Below are 26187 nucleotides of genomic sequence, written 5' to 3'. Positions count from 1 at the left end.
GGCACCAGTTAGACTCATTCTTGCCCATATAGACTCATACCAGGGACTCTGCTTTAGAAAACGGAGCAAGGGACAGTCTTTGAATCACAGCATTAAGGCCATCTTGGGCTCCTTTACATACCACTACTACATCTTTACATCCTGCATATTCCAGGGAAGTCCCCATTTCAAGTCATCTGCCTCATCTGGACACCCCATGTCCTGATATCTGATTCAAGAAATGTGGGCTCTTTTTTTTTTGTGGTACGCGGGCCTCTCACTGTTGTGGCCTCTCCCGTTGCGGAGCACAGGCTCCGGACGCACAGGCTCAGCGGCCATGGCTCACGGCCCCAGCCATTCCGCGGCATGTGGTATCTTCCTGGACCGGGGCACGAACCCGTGTCCCCTGCATCGGCGGGTGGACTCTCAACCACTGCGCCACCAGGGAAGCCCGAAATGTAGGCTCTTTTAAGCAGCACTGTTCTGACTTCCCAGTAGACACTCCCAATTCTCGAAGACTTCACACCCTAATACATAAGAATATATAAGGCATATTTTTTCATTTGTGATCTACAAGTTCATTGGACTGGATAATTTTCTTAAAAACAAAGAGGATGGGAATACATTGCCTTTAGGTCAAGTCCTAGACTTGGCATGTTCTTCTCACTGAAGCCACAAGGCAGCTTTAGCACGTGGGGCTTTAAATATAAGAGCATAAGTTTAATATCTGGACCTCAGGAAGAAAAATTTATAAAGCTCTCCCCTCTAAATTTTACAACCCACAGAACCACTATTCCTATATCCTTAAAAGATTTCCCTGGTAGTCTTTCAAACATTAAAGGCTGCTTGGATGGGGAATGGATTTGTCCTTTTGAAAAAAATACACAGAATAGACTATGTGGACAGGACACAGGTGGTAGACATGCGAACTTCTTGCAGACCAAGCTCCCGGGTGGTCTTTGTATGGGAATCACTGACATCCACTTGTTTATTCATCAACTACTGAGCAGCCAGCATCCGTAGTCACTGTGCTACATCCTGGTGATAAAATGGACCTAAAATACTTATGTTTTCTGCATTCATAGATCTTAGATCTAGTAAACGAGGGAGTGGGTTTTCAAATGAGGAAATGCTTCTAAGAGAGCACAAGGTGTCGGATACATAGGTACCTCCAAGTAGAGGTAAACGGAAGATGTGCTTTGTAATGAATCACAGAAAACACCACGGGCCATTCCAACCCATCACCAAGAATGACTCCAACAAGTAGAGGTGTTTCCTGATATGCTCAGCCAATGTCAGGCACCACCCCTACCCGAGCTGGGTCTGAGGAGGGTTTCCTCCCCAGAGCAGCCTGTGGCCACTCCTTGCAACATACCATGGTGTTCAGCACATATCATGTTCTTGGAGAAATGCCAAGAACATGTAATACATATAGTTTGTATATCAGATCGTTGTTTAATAAGATTATGAATGTATACTTATAAAATTTAAAGCTATAATTAGAACATAGGTCCACCAAGAAAAGTTAAGTAGAACTAAGAAATATGGCTATTTCCAATGTTTTTTTCCAGAATTTGTTACGATTTCATTTTGTAATCTGTTAACCTCTGAGAGCAAACACACAACAGCATATGCTAAAGGTGTAAGAAAACTTTTAAACGGAAAAAGTTCCAGCCATTGACTTTTTTGTTATCTGTGAATTGGAAAAAGGCTGTGACTATTTTATTTCATTGACAAAATGAGACCCAACTCTCAATCAGAAAGTCTGAGACTTACTGGTACAGAGGGGGAAAGGAAAAAAGAAATGGAAGCACTTAGCTACAGGTTCCAGAAGAAAAACCAAATAGGTGTGCCCAGATTTACACACAAGGCACACCTATTTTTTACACCTTATAAAACGTGCTATAATACGAGATGCTTTTTTAAAAAAAAAATAGTGCATTTCTGGGATGCACTTAAGATAGGATTCCTTTCAGAGAAGTTTGATTAGGCACTGCAACAAATAAGGCCCACAAAGGACCAGGAGGGGAGAGGCCAGGGGCAGAAGAATGTATATGGAGAAGAGTGCTTAACCCCTGCTCCACGACCCAGCCCAGGATGTGATTTCAAACAAAAAGAAAACAAAGCAAAGACCAAAATGCTCAGGGCAAAATATTTGTCCCGTTCCTGCTCTTTTGATAAACACTCTCCCTTGGGGTCTTGCCTCCCCGACCCAGCCCTCCCAGTAGGTCTCAAAAGTGGTTACTTAATAGGAGTGGTTCTGAACTGGGGACTGATTTTGCCCTGCAGGGAACATTTGGCAATGGCTGGAGATGTTTTTACTTGTTGAGTTGGGGAGGGAATTGCTACTGTCATCTAGTGGGTGGGTACCAGGGATGCTGCTAAACACAGGACAGTTCCCCACAGCAAAGAATCACCCCATCCAAAATGCCAGTCGTGCTGAGGCTGAGAAACCTGGTCTACAGGAGGCAAAACCATGATCATCCCTCTACACACTTGGGGTGTTAAGTCCTGAGTATTTTGGACTTTCCCGTCCTTTTAAATTAGCTATTATTTAGTTGGAGGGAAAAACCTGCAGACCTCTGTTGTCATGATATGATAGCCCCTGACCCAGTTGGATAAGCCACAGGTGCAGGGGTTAAACTCACTGACACATGAAAATGCAGAAGGAACCCACTTGAAAACATGAGGTCGAAACGTGCATTGAAAGCTTATTTCAAAGAGGCTGAGCCAGGCCTCACATTTAGTCTTAAAAACCCTTCTCAAAAGTAATTTATATCGGGCTTCCCTGGTGGCGCAGTGGTTGAGAGTCCGCCTGCCCATGCAGGGGACGCGGGTTCGTGCCCCGGTCCGGGAAGATCCCATGTGCCGCGGAGCGGCTGGGCCCGTGAGCCATGGCCGCTGAGCCTGCGCGTCCGGAGCCTATGCTCCGCAACGGGAGAGGCCACAACAGTGAGAGGCCCACGTACCGCAAAAAAAAAAAAAGTAATTTATATCAAGGAGCTGTGGCAAATTCACCTTTTCTGTAAGTACATCATGACTCAACAAGCCTTTTGATCCATTATAGAATGGCAACAATATTTTAATTAGTTATTTTCACTTACTTGTCAGAACCTGTTTGGATAATCTAAATAACTTCACATCCTCTTAACATACCTCCTGAGACTGTCTCAGAGAAAACAGGCTCAATTTTCTTTTAAATCCCCAGTCCCAGTGAAGGGATAGATGGAGCTGCTATGGCAACCCCACACCTGCTGACTTTTAGGCTAGACTCACTTTTTTTTTTTTAACCTTTCCCAAATCATAAATCTATTTCTTTCATGGTTGAGATGCTTTTTCTTGTCTCATTCTTTCTTCAGTGCTAGCACAGCATGCTTTAAAATTTTTTCTCAAAAATAAACTTTGGAGCATGGTTTGATTAATAACTAGATTTTCAGAAAACCTGTTTGCATTAGAAAGGCAAGAATCTCTAGATTTCTTACATTTCCTGCCCAAAGATGGTAAAGAGAGGGCACAGTCAGGCTCTTTCAACCTGTAGCTGTAAGACAATATGAATAATACACAAATGTTTTGCTTCCCCATATTCATTCATGGGAAACTTCTTAAAGGAAAAATCCTCACATCTATAGTAACAGATCAATTGAGTCAATTCCCCTCGCCCCTTTTACCACCAGACCCCCCAAATACGATTAAGTTCTTTCATCTCAAACATAAATTCCGCAGAGCTTTACAACCACACACAAAACAAAACAAAACAATCTGGAAACCACACTCTCCTTTCAATCTTGCGGGTAGCAGTCTGAAAAAACACACTCTTTAAAAGGTCAATAAACTATTACTCTCAGTCAAATAACTTGCCTTTCCTGCTCTTTGCTACTAGATGCATGGAAAAAAACCTCCGTAGTTCATTTGTATCATAAGAAAAGCAAAAAGTTTAAATGTCCTTCAGGCCAAAGCAAGTGGCTTCTGTCGCCAGGATCCAGCATACCACATCTGGAGGACCCTGGGGGTCTCCAATGTCGCCAAGGAAGCGGGGAATTTCACGTCTGCTCTGCAAAGCCAAGGACACCTCCAGCAACATCGCTTTACCTTAATCCAGGGCTCCTTTTCTTCTGCTTCGGTGCCTGGTTTTGCTGAGCAGGGAACTCTGGACTTCAAACTCACAACACGGCAAAGAGGCTTGGAAACGCCAGACCTCAGCCCGACAGACCGGGGCTCCCCGCCCGCCTGGGGCACGCGAGCGGGCTCCTCTCTGAAGCAAGGCTAACGAAATGCACGTCTCTCCAGAGACACACACCGGAAAAAAGAACAGACTGGGGCAGGCGTTCCCACCCTCCCTCTCCCCACTGCATTTACTAGTTAAACACACCAGCAACCACTAACGGGCCAGTCCATGTTTCTGAAAAAGGAGGGGGGTATGTTTTCTTTTTTTTTTTTTTAACTGCAGGTGGGGAAAGTACCATTTCTTCACATTCACCCACGCTTGTCTGAACCATTAATCTGACAGCGATTGTCCCCGGGGGCAGAGGCTTGCGTTGAAACCAGTGTCTTGTGCTTTTTAATTTCTTTCTTCGATTTGGGATGATGGAAAGGTACACGACTGAGCATAGAGATCAAATAGCCTCCTCTCCTAAGTCACTGCATTGGAGACACACTTTATGGCATCCTTTCTGTAGGTGTAATAAAACACAGTGCAACTTGATTTTGGTTTCCACTCGTTGTTCAGAATTTTCACATTTCAGAATGTTTGTATTGAGATAAATGGGATCCCCCCCAAACTTCACTTATGAAGCTTCCGTGTTTCACACTGTTGGTACATTTTGTATTGTGTCCTTTTACTGCAGTAAAAAAATTACTAGTTACCTACATTCCAGGCACTTTACACACCTTACCTCACTGTCCACTAAACTGTCCTGCAGAAATGCCAGATGAAGCCGCCACAGAAGGCAAAGCCACAGGCTCTGCGTATTTATGAACAGAGGGAGCCGGAAACCTTCTACCGCGGTGCTAGGACAGCCCCTTTTCTGTAGCCCTCCCTTAGAACTAGGGCAAGATTCTGTTGACTCCTGTCATTTTTAACAAGACTAAAGTGATTTAGGGAAATTTTTCATGGAGATTATTTGCTCGTAAAGATCAGCTAATACATAAAAAGACCTTTGTGTGTGTGTGTAATCTCTCTAGGTTGGTTTGGAAGCAATCCCAAACACTGCTGAAGAAATGTAAGGATTTTAGCAATAGAACAGTGCTTCTAAAATGAAGAGGAAGCTACTGGATTACACATTATAATAATTACAGGGGGTTAGCGAAACTTCTAGTGCATTTTCCTTCCAAGGAGTCCAAAGCCCCCATGAATGTGCTTTCACCACACCCTTTTAGGGACAGTTTCTCTAAGTGTGATCTGTAGCCCCCTGGCCCTACCAGAATCACCCAGAGCAGGGTGGCATGTTAACATGCAGATTCCTGGCCCCAGCCTGGACCCCTAGAATCTCTGGGTGAGGTCTGGTAATCTATACTTTAAATGAGATGTCCAGGTGATCCTAGAACTTTGCCTTTTGTTTGGGACATTAGTAGGCAGTCCACTGTTTGTCAGAGGAGTGCAAGTGTCCCTCCTTACAAAGAAAAAAGGGAAATGCAACCATGTTCCCAGGCACAGGGTTAGAAGCACAGGAGCATAAGATCTGGGATCACTGCCCCCCAGACTTAATCATCCTCTTCTACTCTCCCATATTTGGAGTTATCAGCTCCTCTTTCAGATTTTATTTCTGTATTACCTCTATATCTTCTAGGATGGAGAGAAAGAGGATGGTTCATCTTTAAATTGGCCAAGCATATTTCCAAATGAAAAGAGCCCCAAATCACCACCAGACAGAGTCAAGAGTTTCAAGAAACCATTCTAGTTGGGCAGCCCTTAGTGAGCAATAACGAGATGCCTTTCCGTTGACCTGCCTTCTCTACATTCATGTGCATGTGATTATGGGAAAGAAAGTGAAGAATAAAGAATCAAAGGATGGGCTTAGGGATCTGTTTGAGGTGATGGAAATGTTCTAAAATTGGATTGGGATGATGGTTGCACAACTCTGTAAATTTACTAAGGATTCTTAAATCACACAGTTAACCAGGGTGAACTGTAAGGTATGTAAATAAAGATGTTACTAATCAAAGGGGCAGGTGGTTAACATCTGTTCCAAAGGGACTCAGTCTATATCAAGGAGCTGATATTGGAGCTCTCACAGTCCGTAGAAGCTAAGAGGCCTCTTCATCATCATCCTAGATACTGAGAAACGCCCCATCTGGGCAAATGTGCTGGGCATTATACAGAACAATGAAACAGAAAGCACAAATCCTCCAGGAGTTTATACTTAACAGACCACACTCAGGTGGATGTGATAACAGACAGGAAAAAGACACGTGGGCATTTATTTCCCACGTGAGGGAAAGGAACCAGTAATTAGTAAGTAGGGTGGTGAGGAATTTATGCCCAAAGAGTATGTGAAGGCCATGACAAAAATTCATAATGGGAAAAACAATCATTCGTCAACAAATCTTTATTTAGCAGCTGCTAGATGCCTTGTAAAAAGTATTGTAAAAGAAAATACTTGCTGGAACAATGATAGATCGAATTTAGGCGCATGTGGATGTCTAAAGTTAAGCGATTTAAGAAAATTTCAAAAGAAAGCATCAACGTGCTTTGTACGTGTTGATGACTATTAACTTGTGCATCTGAAATAATCACATATTTAACTACATCAGAGAGTAAGTCGGTGGGGGTGAGCCTGCCTCCTTCATTCAGATAGGAAGTTATGAGCTCATTCAATGTACTGGGCTTTTACAAAATCTTTTTCTTCATTTATAAAGGAAGAAAATGGAAAAAACATTCTTGAAGCATCGTATGTCAGGCACTGTCCCAGATGACTCATTTATAATCCGATTTAAGCCTTTAAAAGGTAAAGATTATCCATATTTTACAAATGAGGCTGCTGAGGCTTAGAGAGTTTAAGCAACTTGCTACCCATTGCTCAGCTCTAAGTGTAGGTACTATAATCAAATCCTGGTGTGTCTGGCTGTGTCAGTTCTTTCTACTAACCACTCTTGCCCCTCCCACCTTACCTAAGGCCACTTCAAGCTCCAAAATTCCTGATTCTGTCTATGTTTCCAAGATGCCTGCCTGCAGCTTTGAGGTTTGCTGCAGGGCCATGAAAATAGATGGTTTATAAACAGTTATCATTTGCAAGGCCACTCCAAAGTGTCCTTTAGGGAAAGGGATTACTGAAGCAGTTCATTTTCTCTGGGCTGGACGAGTACCAGCCCTGACCGTCACTCCTCCTGGCAAACTCTAGGCAGGTCCATCTGCTGGAATTGGCATTACATCCCTCACAAGGTGGGAAGCCATGAGGTGCAGGAAGCAAGCACGTTCAGGTGGAAAACAAAAGAGGAGGAAGCCTGTTCCTAGTAGGATAGGTCGCAGGGCAGCATCGCTGCCTGAGGCCAAGGGGACCAAATGCGCCCATCTCCCCTGGAGCAGTCATCATCTCCTGGGCCTCGTGGAAAATTTCACATCCTCACCTAGAGAAAGTTGTGCCCAGAATAGAAGTTGTCCTGGTGACCTGCGGATGGTGCCACGTTTCAACGTCTACCCCCAAGTTGAACACTTGCTACAAGGGGCTAAGTGGACAAAAACATAAGGCCAAACTACAGCCGAGGTAGCTCGGACACCATCTTTTGTCTCAGCTGTCAGGAACCCAGAAGCTAGAGAAGATTTCTTGAGACCAAAGGGCTGCCCTAATGCCCACTGGAGGTACAGCCCAGATTTAAGGAGAAAGGCTGGATCTGGGTGTAGAGAGCCTTTGCCTCTCTCACCATCCACCAGATGGGCAGATCCAAGAGGGTGGCGGGCGTTTTCTAATATGCATGAACTTTCAGATGGAGAAATGGATCCAGGTGAACCCACAAAAGCCAATTAACCTCATAATTAAATTAAAATTATGCTAGTCAGCAATGGAAAATATATTTTTCTTAATTTTTAAAGTTTACAACCTACTTACAAAAATGATTTGAAGTGGAAAACAGCACATTATAAGCACGCAATTAAACCAAACAGTCAAATGAAAACCAAAGAAACAGACAAAGTTGGAAAAAAGTGACCTAAGACGTCAGTCACAAGGGCAAATGGAGACAAATTTCTCACTCTCACCTGCCTGTACCTACCCATTTCTCAAGATCCAAAGCTGACTTCTAAGAATTGACAAGAATCTTTTCAACCCCAGGGCATTTATTGTGTGTGCATCTCACTTGGCCCTCACACAACTGTGCAGCCCCAGTTATCTTTTGTGTACTGAGATACAGTCAAAGATTGAACTCTTTTACTGCTCCACCAAGAAATGGTCATGACAATTACCTTGAACTTCAGTGAAGGTCACCTCTGCAGGGCAGGTGAGGCACCTTGGAATCGATCCCTTAGAATAAGGGGTATAATCGTCCCTTTTCGGGTTATAGTGGTGAAGGAGACATGAACAGAGCCAGGGATGGGAGCACGTGGGGAACAGGAGGAAGGGAAAGGATGGACGCTTTGGGTCCATGAGAATGCAGACACATGAGCCTTCTGAGGCTCACATAATGTTGGGTCCTGGAGAGGAGAAAGGACAACTCTGAGGGGTCATCACTTCTGTGCTCAGAACAGTGGCCAGACCAGAGACCCATCCCTTCTCTGTACTTGTTGGTCACGTGTCTTCGCAGGCTGCCTCTCGGCTGTTGGGTCCTAGCTACTCCCAAAGTTCAATACCATCACTGAGAATCACCCTCGGACTGAAGATGCTGCAGCAGCTTCGGGTACTCATGAGCTCTGGGCGTCCCTGGGACACTACAGGGGGTGTGATTTTGGACTCGGACACCCTATTACTTTTAGAAATGCACGCCTCATCTATCTGAGAAGAAGTCCTAAATCTCACACCTTCTTCTGTGGCCCCCAGTGCTGGGTCATAAGCACATGCTCAGTACTTCTTGCTAATTTCTCTGGAAGAGTCACATTACCCCACTTGGTTCAGCTGTCACCCCACTGCCACATTGCACCAGCAAGAAGCTAAGCTCTCTGAAGTAGAATAACACTGAAAAACAAAACATCTTTTTTAACTTAAAATACAAAGTCTTTTCAGAATGTCATTTCCAGAGAAGAAAGCCCTTCCGTCTGTGCTGGCAGAAATGGGTGCTTTTTAAAAATAAATATCGAATCTTTACTGCCTGTGAACAGTCTTCTGCTACCCTGGCAACACATTTCCTCTTATCATTAATGTAGGACAAAGTGGATAATTTTGGGTGAATCAGATAGATTTTCCTCCAATCATTTATCATGTCAATGTGCTTCTTATGCTCTACTGGGCCAATTCCTGATCTATTCATGATGGAGGGGACAAATATTAGCACTAAGTTATTCTTTGCAAATAAGACGTTGCAACCAACATCACTGAGATATAATCCACATGCCATAAAATTCACCCTTCTAAAAAAAGGGTACCATTCAGTAGTTTTTAGTATATTCACAGACTTGTGCAACCATCACCACTATCTAATTCAAGAACATTTCATCACCCCCAAAAGAAACTCCATACCCGTTAACAGTCATTTCCCTCACCCCCACAGACACTGGAAACCACCAATAGACCTTCTGTCTCTACAGAGTTGCCTATTGTAGGAATCATATAATAGGTGGTCTTTTGTGACTAGCTTCTTTCACTTAGCATAACATATTCAAGGTTCATCCATGCTGTAGCAGGTATCAGGGACTTACTCCTTTTTACTCCTGAATAATATTCCATTGTATGGATAGCGCACATCTTGCTTAACTCATATTTAAGATGAGGCCATTTTTGCAGTTTATCGTTAAGCTGTATTTTAAATGAGGAAAGGTGACCGGTGTCCCTATATTGGAACTGCCTCCCAGGCTCTTCTTGACTCTCCACTGAGCTTTGGGGAGTCCTAGACCAGAGCTCGGTGAAGAAAGCATGCTCCCTCACTTGAGACGGCACCATCCATCCACAGTATTCTCCACGGGCCATGCCAGGTGCCCCTGTAGAGCCTCCAGCTGAGTAAAGGAGACAAGGGAGAATGAGGCATGACGGTGTGGAAATACAACAGACTCCAGGAGCAGGGTCCCTGACCTTCGGTGACATTTTACATGGGTAAAGAGGAAACCAAACAAGCAGCAAATGTTTACTGTCCTGAAAATAGATATAACAGGGCCACTAATGAGGTACTTTCCCCATTTCACCAGGAATGGTAAATTTTGGTCCTTCTGTAAGTTATTTTGGGAGGCAAATCAATTACTTGTTTTCTGCAATGATTATTGCCAGATAGATCACGAAGCAGCATGTGTGTACGTGTGTGTTCCTATCTTCTGAGGACTGAGAGACCTGGCTTCTAATTGGGTTCTGTTACCAATCAGCCCCCAGGTCTCTGGTGCTCACCTGTAGGTGGAGGTCAGTAGTAACTGCTTTCATCACTTTACAGGCCTGTTGTGAGGATCAAATATTTATGAGATCCTTTGTAAATGTTAAATATATCATACAAAAGCAGGCTATTGTGGTGGTTCACTGTCCACTGGGGCAGAGACCATCTCAACCAAGACTTCAAATATTACTTGATTCTTCTCCTTTCCCTCATCCTCAAATATATTTGGGTCCACAATTAAGTGGAAGGAGGCATGAATTCCTGGGAGTGCAGTGAGAATGAGAAGAATGAAATTATTTTTCTGCACGAACACAGCTTATTAGTCTTGCTTGCATTTATATGACATACACAGAACAAGAAAGGGGGGACTTCACCATTCAGTCTGTCTTTGCAAATTACACCTTCAATGGTGACAGAAAGATTATCTGCCATGCAAGTGCCCTGGGACAGCCTATGTTCCCTCTCACTAGGTAACAGTTTAGCCCAGAACAAGATCTACTCATTGCTTGTGGCTGTTACAGCAGAACACGCTTAAAATACCTACAGCAAAAGGAAGGAAGGGGACAAGGGCCTCTAATTTATAACATGAATTAGTTTCACAGGAACATCATAAACATTTGTCCTTGGGCTTTATGGAAAAGGAGTTGTAATCAAAAAGTAAAAACAAAACAAGGTAAAACAAAACAAAGCCATCGGTTTTAATCCCTCGGAGAATCAAGGGAAAGGATTTGCTGACTCATGTTGTGATTCCATTTCCTACACTGCAGGGGTAGAGCAGGAGGGGTCTAAAGCCAGTCTAAGTCCTGTTTTTTCATCCAAGGCTTCCAAGTTAATAGATAAAGACAGGACAGTGTTGCCATAGGTAATGAATGGAATGGCACTAAGGAGGCTGGAGGATTGGCCCTGGGCCACATTTGAGGGTCTCTCTCTTACATCGCGAGGCATTCAAATTATAACAGACCCTGTCATACATTCTTCCCAGGAGAGCACAAGTGGCACAGTAAACACCCCACCACAGAAAGACGTGGGCTACCAGCCCTTCTGGAAAGACAGGAGGATTGATTTCCTGGGTGTGGCGACCTGAGGAAGGCCAGGGAAAGACTAGCAGCCCCGCCCTCCGCTGGGAGGAATGCAGACACACCACGGGCCTTTGTCTCTGGGGCCAGAGCACACAGGAGGCTGGGCACACAGCCGGCCAGGTGCCTGCTGAGGGCGGCACTGTCTGCAGAGCCAGCCAACCCTAAGAGCCCTGGTCTTTTTTGTTTGCTTGTTTCTTCAACTTTTATACTCATGTTATTATTTTTTTTACATCTTTATTGGAGTATAATTACTTTACAAATGGTGTGTTAGTTTCTGCTTTATAACAAAGTGAATCAGTTATACATATACATATGTTCCCACATCTCTTCCCTCTTGCGTCTCCCTCCCTCCCGCCCTCCCTATCCCACCCCTCTAGGTGGTCACAAGGCACCGAGCTGATCTCCCTGTGCTATGCGGCTGCTTCCCACTAGCTCTCTATTTTACGTTTGGTAGAGAGCCCTGGTCTTGAAGGAATCCGGGAGTGCTCTGTGAACACTGAGCTCCCTGGGGAAAGGGAGTTGTGCAAGAGAACAGACTAAGAGAAGTCAAGTCCAGCCTCGGTCTGCAGATGGGACAGACCAGGACAGGGAAGGGGGCCGACATGGGACGGGCCCTTTTCCTTTACCCTCCAGACTTCTGTGTCTAGTTTGACATTGGCTTTTTTTTTTTTTTCTGTACTGCATTCATTTTGCAGCTATTTTATTGTTGCTCTCTTTCTTGGGAAAGTTGGAAGGTAACAACCTGAACCCAGGAAAGGAAGTTTGTTGGAGTCAGAGATCTCCTGGGACCATCCACCAAAGACGGAAGGAAATTCATACCAAAGGGATGTCCCCAGCATGTACTGACATCTGTGACCTAAGTCTGAAGTCTCACGTCATGTCCTGTTACCACTAAGCTGCTAAAGCAGAAGGGAGCAGGGTAGGGGGAGGGAAGGGAAGTAAGTACCAGGAGCAGGAAGGCTGCTTCCGAGAAGAGTTTAGAGGTGGAGATGGAGGTAGAAGGCTACTGGCAAACTCCAGTATCTCACACGAATCTGCTTCTGGACTTCTTAGTTAGGAGGGAGGTTGTAAACATCTTCAGAATGCTCCTGAATTTCTAGGTTAATTAGCATAAGCTCTAAAATATGTGCCACTTATAGCAAGATCTCTCAAAAACAAAACTGGGGCTTCCCTGACGGCACAGTGGTTGAGAGTCTGCCTGCCAATGCAGGGGACACGGGTTCGTGCCCTGGTCTGGGAAGATCCCACATGCCGTGGAGCGGCTGGGCCCGTGAGCCATGGCTGCTGGGCCTGCGCGTCCGGAGCCTGTGCTCCGCAACGGGAGAGGCCACAGCAGTGAGAGGCCCGCGTACCGCAAAAAAAACCCCCAAAAACTGAAAGCAAGCTAATGACAAATAAAACTACAATCCGAGTGTAGGCCATATGCTGAGTGTTATAGGCCAGTTTCCAGAAAATCTCTCCAGAAAAAAAAGAACTGCTGGCTCTGACCCCTTAGGTCTAAGACATGAGAATTACAGAACTCAGATCCTTAGAACCAAAGTAACTTTAGGAGTCAAGTGGTCCAAGTCTTGGATTTACATATATATTTTTAATGCTTGTATTTAAAGAAAAAACTGAGGCTCAAAGAAATTGAGTGAGTTGCCCAAGGTCACAAGCTGTGAGTTCCAGATCCAAGAGTAAATCCCCGATTTCCCATCCCCTGGAGCCCTTTTCATTAAAACACATGAAGCTCTCCTCCCCACTCCCTCAAGCCAATGTAATGGGTAGAGTTTATGATATTAAGGAATAACGGAGAGAGAAGTTTAGAACAGGGTAGAGTTTCAGAGGTTACATGCCACTCCTTTTTACCTGTGAAATGAAGATAGTCTCAAAGAGGCTAAATGATCTGTTCAAAATTACTCAGGAATCGGTGACGTAGCTGAGCCTGGAGCTTCTTGACCATTGTCCGGGACCCTTCTCCTTCTCAAAGCTCCGTCCAGTGTCTGGTGGTAACTCAGGTAAAACCACACCCAGAGAAGTGGCCTTAGGACACCTCCGATGCTCAGCAAGGGTTCAATTAAAACCACACCAGAGCTCCGGCCTTCACCAGGATGACACTTGCATAATTTCCCAGGTTTACTGGACTGGTGGCCCCCCCAAAGATATATCCACATCAAATCTCTGGAACCTGTGAATGTTTGGAAAAAGGGTCTTTACAGATGTAATTAAGCTAAGGATCTTGAGAGGAGGGAATCATCCTGAATGATCCAGGGGGACCTCAAATCCAATGACAAGTGACCTTCTAAAAGAAAGGCAGAGGGAGGTTTGACACAGAGAGGAGAGGACACAGAGGGGAAGGCTCTGTGGAGATGGAGACAGGGATGAGGGTTATGTAGCCACAGCCACTAGGAGCTGGAAGAGGCAGGGAAGGATCCTCCCCTAGCCTTTGGAGGGAGCACAGCCCCTGCCAGCACCTCAGTCTGGGACTTCTGGCCTCCAGAACTGTGAGACAATAAGTTTCTGCGGTTTTAAGCCACCACTGTTACAGAAGACACAGGGAACTAATAATACATTTATAATCTCTATGGATAAAATCAATCAGAAACATAAACAAAAAAAAATCAAAGATCACAGAATGGATAGGCAAACTGTGGTACATCCGTACAATGGAATATTATTCAGCCTGAAAAAGGAAAGAAATACTGTCACATGCTGCAACACGGATGAACCTCGAGGACATTATACTAAGTGAAATAAGCCCATCGGTGGAAAACACAAATACTGTATGATTCCACCTATATGAGATACTCAGAGTAGTCAAATTCATAGAGACAGAAAGTAGAGTGGTCACCACCAAGGACTGTGGGGAGAGGGGAACGGGGAGTCACTGTTTAATAAGAACAGATTTCAAAGTCATAAAGCGTTATGGAGATGGATGGTGGTGACGGTTGCACAACGTTAGGAATCTATGTAATACTCTGAACTATACACTTAAAAATGGTTACGGTGGTACATTTTATGTTATGTGGATTTTACCATAATTTTAAAAACAGAAAAAAAAAAAAAACCAAACCCCCCAAAGCAAGGATTACAGTATTTACAACAAGTCCAGAATCATCATGCTTTACCTACAGTGGGTCAGAGAATAAAAGGCAGAGGGAGGAGGGCAGAGTTTTGTGCTGGGAACCCAGCCAGGTTGACTCACGAGCTGTCACATGTCAGCTGCTCACTGTACAGGACATTTTTCTAGATCACACACCCATCTGAGGGGGAGGGCACACCCACTGGGTGGGTCTTGAATCTGCCCGGAACCCCACTGCAACCTGCTCCCAGAAGCCCCACCTCGGCGGGTCTGTGTGGAAAGCGTCCCAGGCTTCGTCCTCATCCATGGCCCTCATGGAGGCCTGAAGTCAATGGGGTGAGGGGCCCTTGCAGCCCCTGCAAACGCTGGAATACTCGGGTCTCCAGGGAGAAACCAGAGTAAGCAGATGTGTCCTCAAAACAGCATGTTGTTGCATCTAGTTCTACTGTAGAGATTCCTTCCTACAGCTGTTGAACTAAATCTGAAGATAATCAACACCCCTCACCAGCCCTTCTGCCTCCCCAACTCTTTTGGGGGATCACAGTCCCACATGTGGCCTGAGGAGACAGCTGCTTCCATCCACGCTGTCTACAAATGTGGTGCTCAAGTTGGGGGCTGCGTTCACTGTCTTCCCGCCTCTCCTGCTATAGCTAAACATCTTGGAAATAAGTTCTGGTGTTTTAGTTATTTGTTTATTATTGAATTAGAATCGACATACAATATTCTATTAGTTTTAGTACAACATAGTGATTCGGTATTTTTACACATGGTTCGTCACAGTAAGTCTACATTCCATCTTGTTTTAAGATGAAATTTCCTAATTGTTCCCAACTCTATGGGTTTATTTCAGACCTGTGCAGCAGATCAAACTTGGGAAGCCAAGGAAATGCTGTAAGGCCCCACTCAGGGCTCCTCGCTCTGTGGAGGGACGGGGGGCACATTCAGAGGACAGGCGAGGACTACTGTACTTTGTGTCTTGGGACGAGACGGCTGGACTTTAAGCCACCCCCTGGATGGGTCACACGCATCTTCTCCAATAGCTTTCCTAGGGATGTGCATCACCCTGGGCCCCAAACCCAGCCTTGAAGTATCCTTGGGCTGCCAATAAAAGCCTTATTGGAAAGGCCATGAAAACTCCTCCTTGCCCCCCAGCTGTGTGTGTGTGGTGGTGGGCATCTACTTCTCAGGTGTCACTCCAGCTAGTGCCACCACTGTTTGGTGTCCAAAGCTCTCCAAACTGGCCTCCCTGTCTCCACCATTTCTTTTTTTTTTTTTTTGCAGTACGCAGGCCTCTCACTGCTGTGGCCTCTCCCGTTGCGGAGCACAGGCTCCCGACGCACAGGCTCAGCGGCCATGGCTCACGGGCACAGCCGCTCCGCGGCATGTGGGATCTTCCCGGACCGGGGCACGAAACGGTGTCCCCTGCATCGGCAGGCGGACTCCCAACCACTGCGCCACCAGGGAAGCCCTCCACCGTTTCTTTTTAAAATTGAGGTGAAATTCACATAACATAAAATTAACCATTTTAAAGGGAACAATTCCGTGACGTTTAGGACGTTCACAAGGTTGTGCAACCACCATCTCTATCTAGTCCCAAAACATTTTCATCGCCCCAAGGGGGTACCAATAAGCAGACACTCCCTGTCCCCCGTCCCTACCCCCAACTCCGGGCAACCACCAATCTGCTTCCTCTCCCTATGGATCGATCTCCTCTGGATATTTCATCTAAATGGAAGCATACAGTGTGTGTGGTCGTTCATGACCGGCTTCTACCGCTTGGCATAATGTTTCCAAGGTTCATGCACGTTGTAGCCTGTGTCAGAACTCCTTCCTTTTAAAGGCTGAATGATATCCCATTGTCTATATATACTACATTGTGTTTATCCGTCCATTCATGGACTCGTGGGCTGTTTTCCCTTCTGCCTGGTGGGAGCAGAGCTGCCGTGAACATGGGGGCACACGCATGCATTTGAGGACACCCACCTATTCTTCACACAACAGTCTGATCCAGCCACATGACACTCTAGCCACAATCACTTCAACGCTTCGCACCACTCTTAGGATAAAGCCAAACTCCTGAATGTGACTTTCGAGGTCCTCATGCTCGGGCCCCTCCCATTCCTCCAGCATCATCTCTCTCAGCTGTGCTCCTGCCCAAATGACTTTGTTTCTTCGGTATGCTGTGCTTGTGCTTGCCTCTGAGCCTCTGCCATTGCTGTTCCTTCTTCCTGAAACACCCTTCCCCTGAGTCAGAGGCAACCACTGTTCCTTCTTCCTGAAACACCCTTCCCCTGAGTCAGAGGCAACTGCATAGACAACACGCACTTCCTTATCTCCCAAATCCAATTAGCTGGACTAGATCTCAGCACAGAGCCAACGTCAGCCCACCTCTGCACTTCACGGACAGGAAGGCATTGCAGAGCTTGCTGTGGGATTAGGAAGGCTACCCCGAACTTGGTGAAATCCCACAGAAGCTGCCCAGTGACACCTTGGGGGACTCTCCGATTCAGTCCTGGGTCCCTGAAACATAGCCTGTTGGGAAGTTTGAATGAGGTGAAGTGGATTCAGTGCCCTGGTGTCTACTGAAGCCATGTGACAAGTTGTTCAGCTACCTTCCAAGGACTCCACCAGGCATCCTGACTCAGTGCTCAGTGCACATTCTCCGCCCTGAGACGCGGGATGGGTGTGAGGCAATCTCTGCTTTTTCCATGGGAGTGTGTTAACACCCCACAGGCCTATGAGAAGCCAGGCAGTGACTCTCTGACCTCTGACCTCATGTCCACAGGTGGCCCCGGCCCAGGAGGAGCTCGGCTCAGCCCAGAGGCAGAAGCTGGTGGGGCCGCTGCTGAGAAAGCAGGAACCAAGCTCCCTGGTGCGAGGCAGTGCAGTCACACCTGAACTTGACAGGCTTCGGCTCAGCCTGGACCACAGGGCGTTCTGGGTCACACAGGATGTGGTTTTCTAAGGGTGGGGAAGTCTACGCCCTCACCTCTAATGACTCTTTCTTCTCTTAGCTTCAATTTGGAGCCTCTGCTCCGTGAGTCTGTACACTCCCACGTATACACACAAGAGCGCACACGTGTACACGCACACACGGACATGCGGGCACACATACGCACAGGTGTACCACCCACACACACGGCTCTAGCACGCTCTTCATTTCCTCTTTTCTAACTTCTAAACAAAAGAACAGTTTAATATAACCTTTCCTACTACATAATTCCTAACAGACTCTTTTTCATTCTTTTGCTCCCTCAAATTCCCCATCCTTCCAATTTCCACACGAGCACTCAGTAGGCACTGCCTGAGAAGACAGTACCACACAGTAGTTCTCTAAGCGACTCGTCATCTACAACTACTCTTTCCTCCACATGTGAGAAAAAGATGGAAAAAAATGGAAAAAGAGGCCCCCGTGTATTTTCCAGGGCCTCGCGGAAGATGACGGTAGCTTCGAGGGAAGCCCATCTGTCACTTACCTCCAGGACCTTGCCAGTGATAAACTGGTGGCAGGCTTCACATTTCACCCCGAAGAGACCCTGGTAGTCCTTTTCGCAATACGGAGCGCCATCCCTGCAGGACAGAGAGCGTCAGCTCCCGAGAAGGCCGAGGGCAGGAAAGACACCCAGACCCCATTTCTCTCCGCCCTCCTGCACAGAACGGTAGCAGAAGCTGTTTCTCTCCCACCCAGCACTCACATGTCTGGAGACCTGGTCAGACAGGGTCAAAGCCCACAAAACCAAACGATCCAGAGAGAACGCTGAGGTTCTCCAAGCCGCGTGGAAGTAACAGCCAAATGGTTACGGCTGCTGATTCCTGGACTGCCTCAGACCTAACTAGCGAAAACCTGGAGTCGCTCTCTCTCGCAGCACCAGGCCAGATGGGCTTCAGCTGTGGTCCCAGGGTCCCTCTTCCTCAACCCCCACCAGCTCACTGACTCATATGCGTCCCAACAGCATGGAGACGCCATCCCCTTAGCCCTCAGGGGCCCTAGGGGTCCAGGGCCTCTCACTCAGCCTCCTGCAACCTCCTTCATTTCCCTCGGGACACAGTGAAGAATACCATGTTCTATGTGCCATCACATGGAAGAGTTAAAACGTGCCACTTCAGACAGCCCAGTTACCTAGCGCCGCACAGCCGTCAGTGTCAAAGGCCGAGCATTTCTCTCTTCTTACTTGGGCTGTGCATCAGAATCACCTGTGCAGTTTCTCCCTTTCTAATACTGGTGTTTGCTTCACCCCAGACCTGCAGAATTGGATTTCTAGGGGGTGGGGCCTAAGCTACTTCTTTTGTTTGTTTCACTATATTCAGGAGTTAAATTCATTAAAATTGTTCTGAATAGGTGCTGGTTGGAGACCATTTTTTAAAGTGGATGGGGGAAAATTTTCCCTCACTGCCAGTGGACCCTCCCCCCGCTCCATGCTCATTCTTCCCTCCTTAATTTTTTTTTTTTTTTGGCCTGGTTGCACGGCATGTGGAATCTTAATTCCCTGACCAGGGATCAAACCCCGCGCCCACTGCAGTAGAAGTGTGGAGTCTTAACCACTGGACCACCGAGGAAGTCCCTCCTTAATTTGAAAGGTAACCACTGTAACTAGTTTTTGCAGGTTACATTAAACAAAAACAAAAACTTCACCTGCTCTATTATCTATACCAGCATCTGACTCTAATGAACCTATTCCCTGGTGGTCCTAATGGGCTCTGTGCCTAGACCCTGAGTGTTTTTTTTTTGCGGGGGGGGGGGTGTCTACAAATATGTCTGAGACCTGGAAGGAGGGTAAAGGTTTACTAGTTCCAAATAGGAAAAAAAATTAGCGAAATTACTAAATGCTTAATTGGTTACAACATACAGCCTATCCTTATGTCAGCTTCATTAATTGTTACATTAGGCAATGATGAATATTTCATTAAACTTATAGTAGGCAACAACAGAAGAATAAAATTCTCTTCAAAAGTTTTATGGCAAAAAGTTCATATTGATTTTGGGATGTGAATGTCTTTCATTATGTCTGATGGGATGGGGTGGAGTCCCGGAGAGCAGGGCCTACAGAGGGGCCCAACACGGCCCCATCCCCGCTGAAATGATCCACGCCCCAGGCCCCAGTCTTACTTGCTGATGTACTCCCCGGTGAGGACTTTGCCGCAGGACTTGCATTTAAAGCAACCCAAGTGCCACTGCTTTTCCAGGGCCAGGAGCGCCTGCCCGTTCTTGATATCTCGTCCACAGCCAGCACAATCTGGAAAAAAAGCAGCCACCAGTGGTTACTCCACGTTTGTTTTGCTAAATCCAAGCACGCAGGCCTGCTCTGAACCCCAGTGTGTACCCATCACACACTCAATAAATATTTACTCAAGCACAATTTCATTCCGCGTTCTGTCCCTGCACGAAACCTGCCCCGGCGGACTCGCAGGCCCCATCCTCACACAGGATGGGAACGTCATAAACCTCCGTGGGTCCAAGGGCATGGATGTCCTTCATCAGTTTATTTCCTTGGGGGTGATGTAACTACCCTCTGAGCTCCAGCTGGCCCAGAGAATATTTAATTATAGTGTCTTGGCTGTGATTTTAAGAAAGCTCTCATCGGCCTTTATTAATTGAGGGCACATGTGAGTAGCTGAGCATACCATGCTGGATGCCTCTCTAACACTAGGTATGGGACTCTTGGAAGGCTGCCCGTTAAGTCTCATTTTTGTAAACAGGACTCTACTTCCTTATCAGCCTAAACCAGACTCTCAAACATTTGTGATCATCAATTCAATGGCTTTTAATTCCTTAGCCTTCAATTCTCCCTGACAGGCTCCTGTGAAGCAGATAGAGGAGAAAGTGTTTCTCCATGGTAGCGAGTGTGGACCCTGCAATGAGACGACCTGGTTCTGAACCCCAGCTCATGTTGGCTAGTCACGTGACCCAGGTTGGTTCTCGCCTTTTCTAAGTCTTGGTTTCCTCATAGGAAAGCCAGGATGCTATTAGTGCCTGTCTCAAGTTCTCTGATGAGGAATCAATGAAATAAAGGACTTAGAGCTCTATAAACATTTGCTATTGTTACAATTGCCCTTATTCTGATTATTAAAAACATAGTCGTTAGGGAAATGGAATATTTAAGAGAACCCAGAAGAATGTACAGGCGTACCCCATTTTATCGTGTTTCACTTTATTGTGCTTCAAATATAATGCGAATTGAAGGTTTGTGGCAACCTTACCTCAATCAAGTCTACTGGCGCCATCTTTTCAAAAACATTTGCTCACTTTGTGTCTCTGTGTCGTTTTCGTAATTCTCCCAATTTCCCAAATTTTTTCATTATTATTGTGTTTGTTATGGTGATCTGTGATCAATGATCTTTGATATTCCTGCTAAGTCTCGCTGAAGGCTCAGATGATGGTTAGCATTTTTCAGCAATAAGGTACTTTCTAATTCAGGTATGTACATTGCTTTTTTACACATCATGTTTTGCACACTTAACAGACTACAGAATGATGTAAATATAACTTCCATATGCACTGGGGAACCAAAAAAAATTCACGTGACTCATTTTATTGCTGTATTTGCTTTATTGGGGTGGTCTAGAACTGATCCCGCCGCATAGGCAGTCTCTCCGAGGTCTGCCTGTAAATTGGTACAACCTTTCTGTAAAGCAATTTCTGTAAAATCAACGTACCTGAGAAAGTGAAAGAAAGCACTGTTGGCACATTGCTCATGATGTCCCCAACTGATCATAAAAAACACTCACGGAATAAAGAAATGTGCAGACAAGGCCTCTCGGTACACAAAATGATTACACACGCCCCTTTTGTGACCACATCTGTGACTGCTGTTCCTGTACTAAGAATGACATTTCTAGCCTAACTTGAATTCTCTCTCCTAGAAAAACTTCCCTAACAGTACCCAGCACAAGCCCAAATCCTATAAAAAGTTCCTCTAAATGTCATCCAGCCATAACTCACAATTTTTCTCCTTTTCTCCCTTGCTGTGGTTCGTTAAGTACACTTGACTTTTTTTTTATTGGCTACAGGTGTGCTTCTGGTGACCTCTGGTCAGTGGGTATTTACATAACCTTTATATGCAGCAATTTCATGTCTAAGATTTTATTCTACAAATAAACTTGCAAAAGAATGTGCCTGTGAGTGTATGTCTATCCCCTGAAGAATATATATTCATCCTCTACCGCATTTTTGTAACAATAAAACTGAAAATAGCCTATGTGGACATTAATGAGAAACTGGTTACACTGATTACGGTATGGTCAATATGGAATAGTACATACCGTTGAAACGAAGGAGGTAGATTTGTGTGCTGACATGGAGAGATGTCCAAAGTAGATGGAGTTAAAAAAAAAGGAAGCTGTAAAACACTATGCATAACAGAAACTCTTTTTTTTTTTGCGGTACGCGGGCCTCTCACTGTTGTGGCCTCTCCCGTTGCGGAGCGCAGGCTCAGCGGTCATGGCTCATGGGCCCAGCTGCTCCGCGGCACGTGGGATCTTCCCGGGCCGGGGCACGAACCCGTGTCCCCTGCATCGGCAGGCGGACTCTCAACCACTGCGCCACCAGGGAAGCCCCATAAGCTGATATTTTTTTATCAGGAGAATGTAAAAAATTGCTGAGCAAAATATTTATAAAGTTAAAAGTATATCTGCAATACAAGTTATGAATATTGCAGATTAGAATTTCTTTAAGTATAGCCCATTATAAGCTGAGTGTGTATTATACGGTCCCAAAGCGTTACATAGTTTTTTAAGAGCTGGGGTTTATACGATTCCCAGCAATTCACCAAAAGTCTTTCAAAGGGGACCACTCATCTGGTAGTTTACTATAAAGATAAAAATGGAAGGCCATGATATTTGCTCATAAATACAATTTTTAAAGGTCAGGAGCACAGTATGGATTTAAGATGAATTGGCAGGTTTTAATCCAAGCGAACTGAATATTTTCTTCATTCTTCTGATTAGATTATGCCCACTAGGTGGCAATAAGGATTTAAAATAATACGGAAGATGCTGGTTGATAGAATTTTTAAAGCAGAAAATAAACCTTAGAGATGGGTTTTCAATTCTACAACTGAAGACAGTCAGGCTCAAGAAGGTCAGTGGAGCTGTTTGGTATCTCCCCTGCACTGGGGTTGAGGGAGATCAAAGGTGCGGGGACAGCGAGAGGGCTGGCTTTAGGATTAGGAAGACTTGGGCACTAACTCGGAAAAGTTATTCTCTCTGACCCCTCATTTCTTCATCTGGGAAATGCTGACCCACTTCTCAGGTTGCTGCGAGGAAGAAGAGAAACTCTGTGTCGTGAAGTGCTTTGTATAACACTTAGAATGCTTGGTATCTGTTGGGTGCTCCACATGGGGAGCGCCAAGGAAAGGGCGCTCCCCTTTCCTTGGTAGGGGCCGATGGGACTAGAAACCAGGTTTCTTGATTCTGTCTTGCTGTTTTTATAAGCACATTCATGCCCAGATACCTCAGAGCTCTGACAGCAGCTGAGACAATTTGAGTGCAATAATGACCTCTCTGATCATTCGGCAGTGAGGGCTTTGGTGAACCAGGCATTGCGTGAGCGTTTTATAGATATGGCATATACTCTTCAGTAGTTGTTTTTCACAATCTTTATTATCCCTCACAGTCATGGAGTCAAAGTGCCTTGCAGTCTGGAAGCCTCTGACCTCACAGGGGGTGTCCTGAACCTCTCAGATCCTCCATGCCCTGTACTGTTCCACGGACGGCACACATTCTACAACTGATCTTGGTTATGTTTCATGAAGAAGCATTCACTGAGTGTGACCACCTAGAGCCAGCCAGCTGGTGAAACTGGGCTGGAAGTAGAGGCTGGGGATGAGGCTCCTTCATCCCAAACCTTAAGACATAAATCAAGCAAATCTGCAAAGATGGCCTCCTGGAAAGTAGGATACTGGCCCAGCTGATTCAAAGTATTCCAGTGTATTCCACAGAGGTTACCCATTCGTTTCTCTCTGGACAAAACTTTATACTCTCCTTAAGCCTGATGTCATGCTGGGGAAAGTAGAAAAGATGCTGAGATAAAAAGATTTGTGCTGATGGTTTGTGTCTCCTATGCTCATTCCAACTAAGCTCTTTTATAAAGAACAAAATGTCCTCGTCTCTATCTTCATGTTTTTCAGCTGTTGAGAAAATTGTTTCCACATCACTGAAGCAGCTGCTGGTAAATATAGAAAGCTGGTGATTGGCACTGGAATTACTGCCAAAGTCAGAAATAGGTGAATATGGAGCAGCACCAAGGAAATCAAACCCTCTAGCAACTCGCTGGTCTTCTTTCGGGGATACACAACGACCAAATGTGAAAACAAAAGCAAACTACAACAGCCTTAAACACTCTGCCCCCAAGCCTTTCATTCTTGGCACCAGGAGCCAAGAGAAAAGCAGGGATTTGGCTACTTATGTCCAAGTTAAACTAATATCCATGTACACACCTGGTTCCATGTTTATATCATTTTGTTCAAAGTTAATGAATATCCTTGAGAATAGGGATCCTGTCTGTCTCCTTTAACCTCTCTCTTTTTGTTTTCTTTTTTGGCATAGGGCCATGGACACCTGGGCTTCTAAAGTACTTAAGTTGAAGAAGGTGACAAATGGCTCTCTGAAAGGAAACCTGTGTTCTCATGATGCTAAGAAAGATGTCATCACTTGGGCTGCCTTTAAGGTCCTGTCAGCCTGGAGCCTGGATACCTATGTTCTTTTTTTTTTTTTTTTTGCGGTACGCGGGCCTCTAGCTGTTGTGGCCTCTCTCGTTGCGGAGCCATGTGGGATCTTCCCGGACTGGGGCACGAACCCGCGTCCCCTGCATTGGCAGGCAGACTCCCAACCACTGCGCCACCAGGGAAGCCCCCTATGTTCCTTTTAAGAACGATTTCTGCCTTCCTAGAATTTCCCATTTGGTAAGGGTAAGAGCCAAAAAGATGTCTTACTCTGTGAAGACGATTTTCTGGAACAGAAGGCTGCGGAACAGAGCTACAGAAGAGGGAACTTCGTGGTAACTGAATTCCCAATCACCCCTGCCTTCTCAGGCTTCTGTCATGCCTAGAACCATCAGTGGAGGTGGAAGCTGCCATTCACAGTAGCCACCCATCTGCGACCAAAGCTTCTAGAATATGGAATGGGACTTTTCCTAGTGTCCTGAAATTTTGGGTTATGTATCATCTTAGAGCTGAAAACAATGATGATAAATTTTCCGTCTTCCAGAGAAGGTTGCTAGGAATATCCTTGCCGGATTTACCAAAAGATAGTAGAATCTACCTGATGACTCTCAACGCTTACTGCCTCCCTACCTCTGAAATCAGAAATTCACAGAGGCATAGAGGAGAGTGGGCAGGGAGCTGTCCACACAGCAGGAATGGGGTGTTCCCTCCCCTCTGCTGTGAGAGGGATTAGAGGACCCTGGGAGAGCGGGGGGACCAGCCCCCCACTCCCCACCTACATGTTTACTGAGTGGGGACGCTCAGGCCCTGGTGCTCCTGTGGATCCATGAGAAGCTTGATGTTAAGAGTTCTTGGGACAAATTGACTGGACTGTCCTGGAGCTTGGTAGCGTTCATGAACAAAAAGTCTGGAGCCTGCTAAGTCTGGAAGATTTGGAAGGCAGGAAGCCGGCTGGAGCCCCTCCTCTTGATGGCAGGCTAAGGAGAAGGCAGAAGTAGGAGAGGTGTGCATGGCCACCATTTGGCTCACCGGGGATGCACTTGTGTCCTGTGGCTGGTACCCACGCCCAAGCATCTTGAATGAACCCACCTGAGAAAGCTGCCTGCCAGGCATTAGTAAGAGCTTATGAGGAGCAGACCTGAGGCTGGGGAGGATGGACGGGGTTTGTTGAAACAGGTTAGCCAGAAATTGCACACTTTTGTCAAGGAACTCAAAATGGGTCCTATTAAAAATTCTCCCTAGGGCTTCCCTGGTGGCGCAGTGGTTGAGAGTCCGCCTGCTGATGCAGGGGACACGGGTTCGTGCCCCGGTCCGGGAAGATCCCATGTGCCGCGGAGCGGCTGGGCCCGTGAGCCATGGCCGCTGAGCCTGCGCGTCTGGAGCCTGTGCTCCACAACGGGAGAGGCCACAACAGTGAGAGGCCCGCGTACCGCAAAAAAAAAAAAAAAAAAAAGAATAAAAAAAGAAACTCTAGTCGTCATCAACCGAGATTAGCACGTAAGTTCATGGCTATACATGTGGATGAAAAATAGACACGAAATCATTTCAGATATAGGGTTTTTGTTTTGTTTTGTTTCTGTTTCAAGACACTTCACTTACTATATACTGTTGAGTCTTTCACACTGAACTCATAACCAACAGCACTATAACTCACACCTGAAGGAAGCTTTTGCCGCACACATATTTTCTCCATAAGACACCTCACCGCCTTCTGGGAACGAACAGTAGCGAGCCGGGTGTTTTGTTGTTGTTAATTTAAATCTATTATGGATGCATGTTATATATACCTTTTGCATGTTGAATGTACACATTCTTAGAAAGGAACAATGTGTCTGAGACACCACTCCATGTCAAAAGCTGCACATCATTAGTCATCAACTTTGAGTTTTCCTCATTCTAGCCTAGGAGATGTGGCAGAAGGAAAGAAAAAATTTTTAAAAAGCCTACAAGATCTGTCCCAGACACATCT

General features: G+C 45.7%; 1 protein-coding gene across 5 annotated transcripts in view; it reads right to left on the bottom strand.

Moving 5' to 3' along the window:
* Positions 1 to 26187, bottom strand: part of ABLIM1 (actin binding LIM protein 1) — a 318168-nt gene that overhangs the window by 81111 nt on the left and 210870 nt on the right. For all 5 annotated transcript variants that reach the window (XM_079899551.1, XM_079899553.1, XM_079899549.1 and 2 more), the window contains exons 5-6: positions 19667 to 19793; positions 18036 to 18129 (exon numbers count right to left, since the gene is read on the bottom strand). In XM_079899551.1, the coding sequence (XP_079755677.1) occupies positions 18036 to 18129; positions 19667 to 19793 (221 nt within the window). The remainder of the gene's footprint in view (positions 1 to 18035; positions 18130 to 19666; positions 19794 to 26187) is intronic.

Source organism: Stenella coeruleoalba (genome assembly GCF_951394435.1).
Source record: "Stenella coeruleoalba genome assembly, chromosome: 16".
Taxonomy (NCBI): Eukaryota; Metazoa; Chordata; class Mammalia; order Artiodactyla; family Delphinidae; genus Stenella; species Stenella coeruleoalba.
This window is presented reverse-complemented; position numbering and strand designations above follow the sequence as displayed.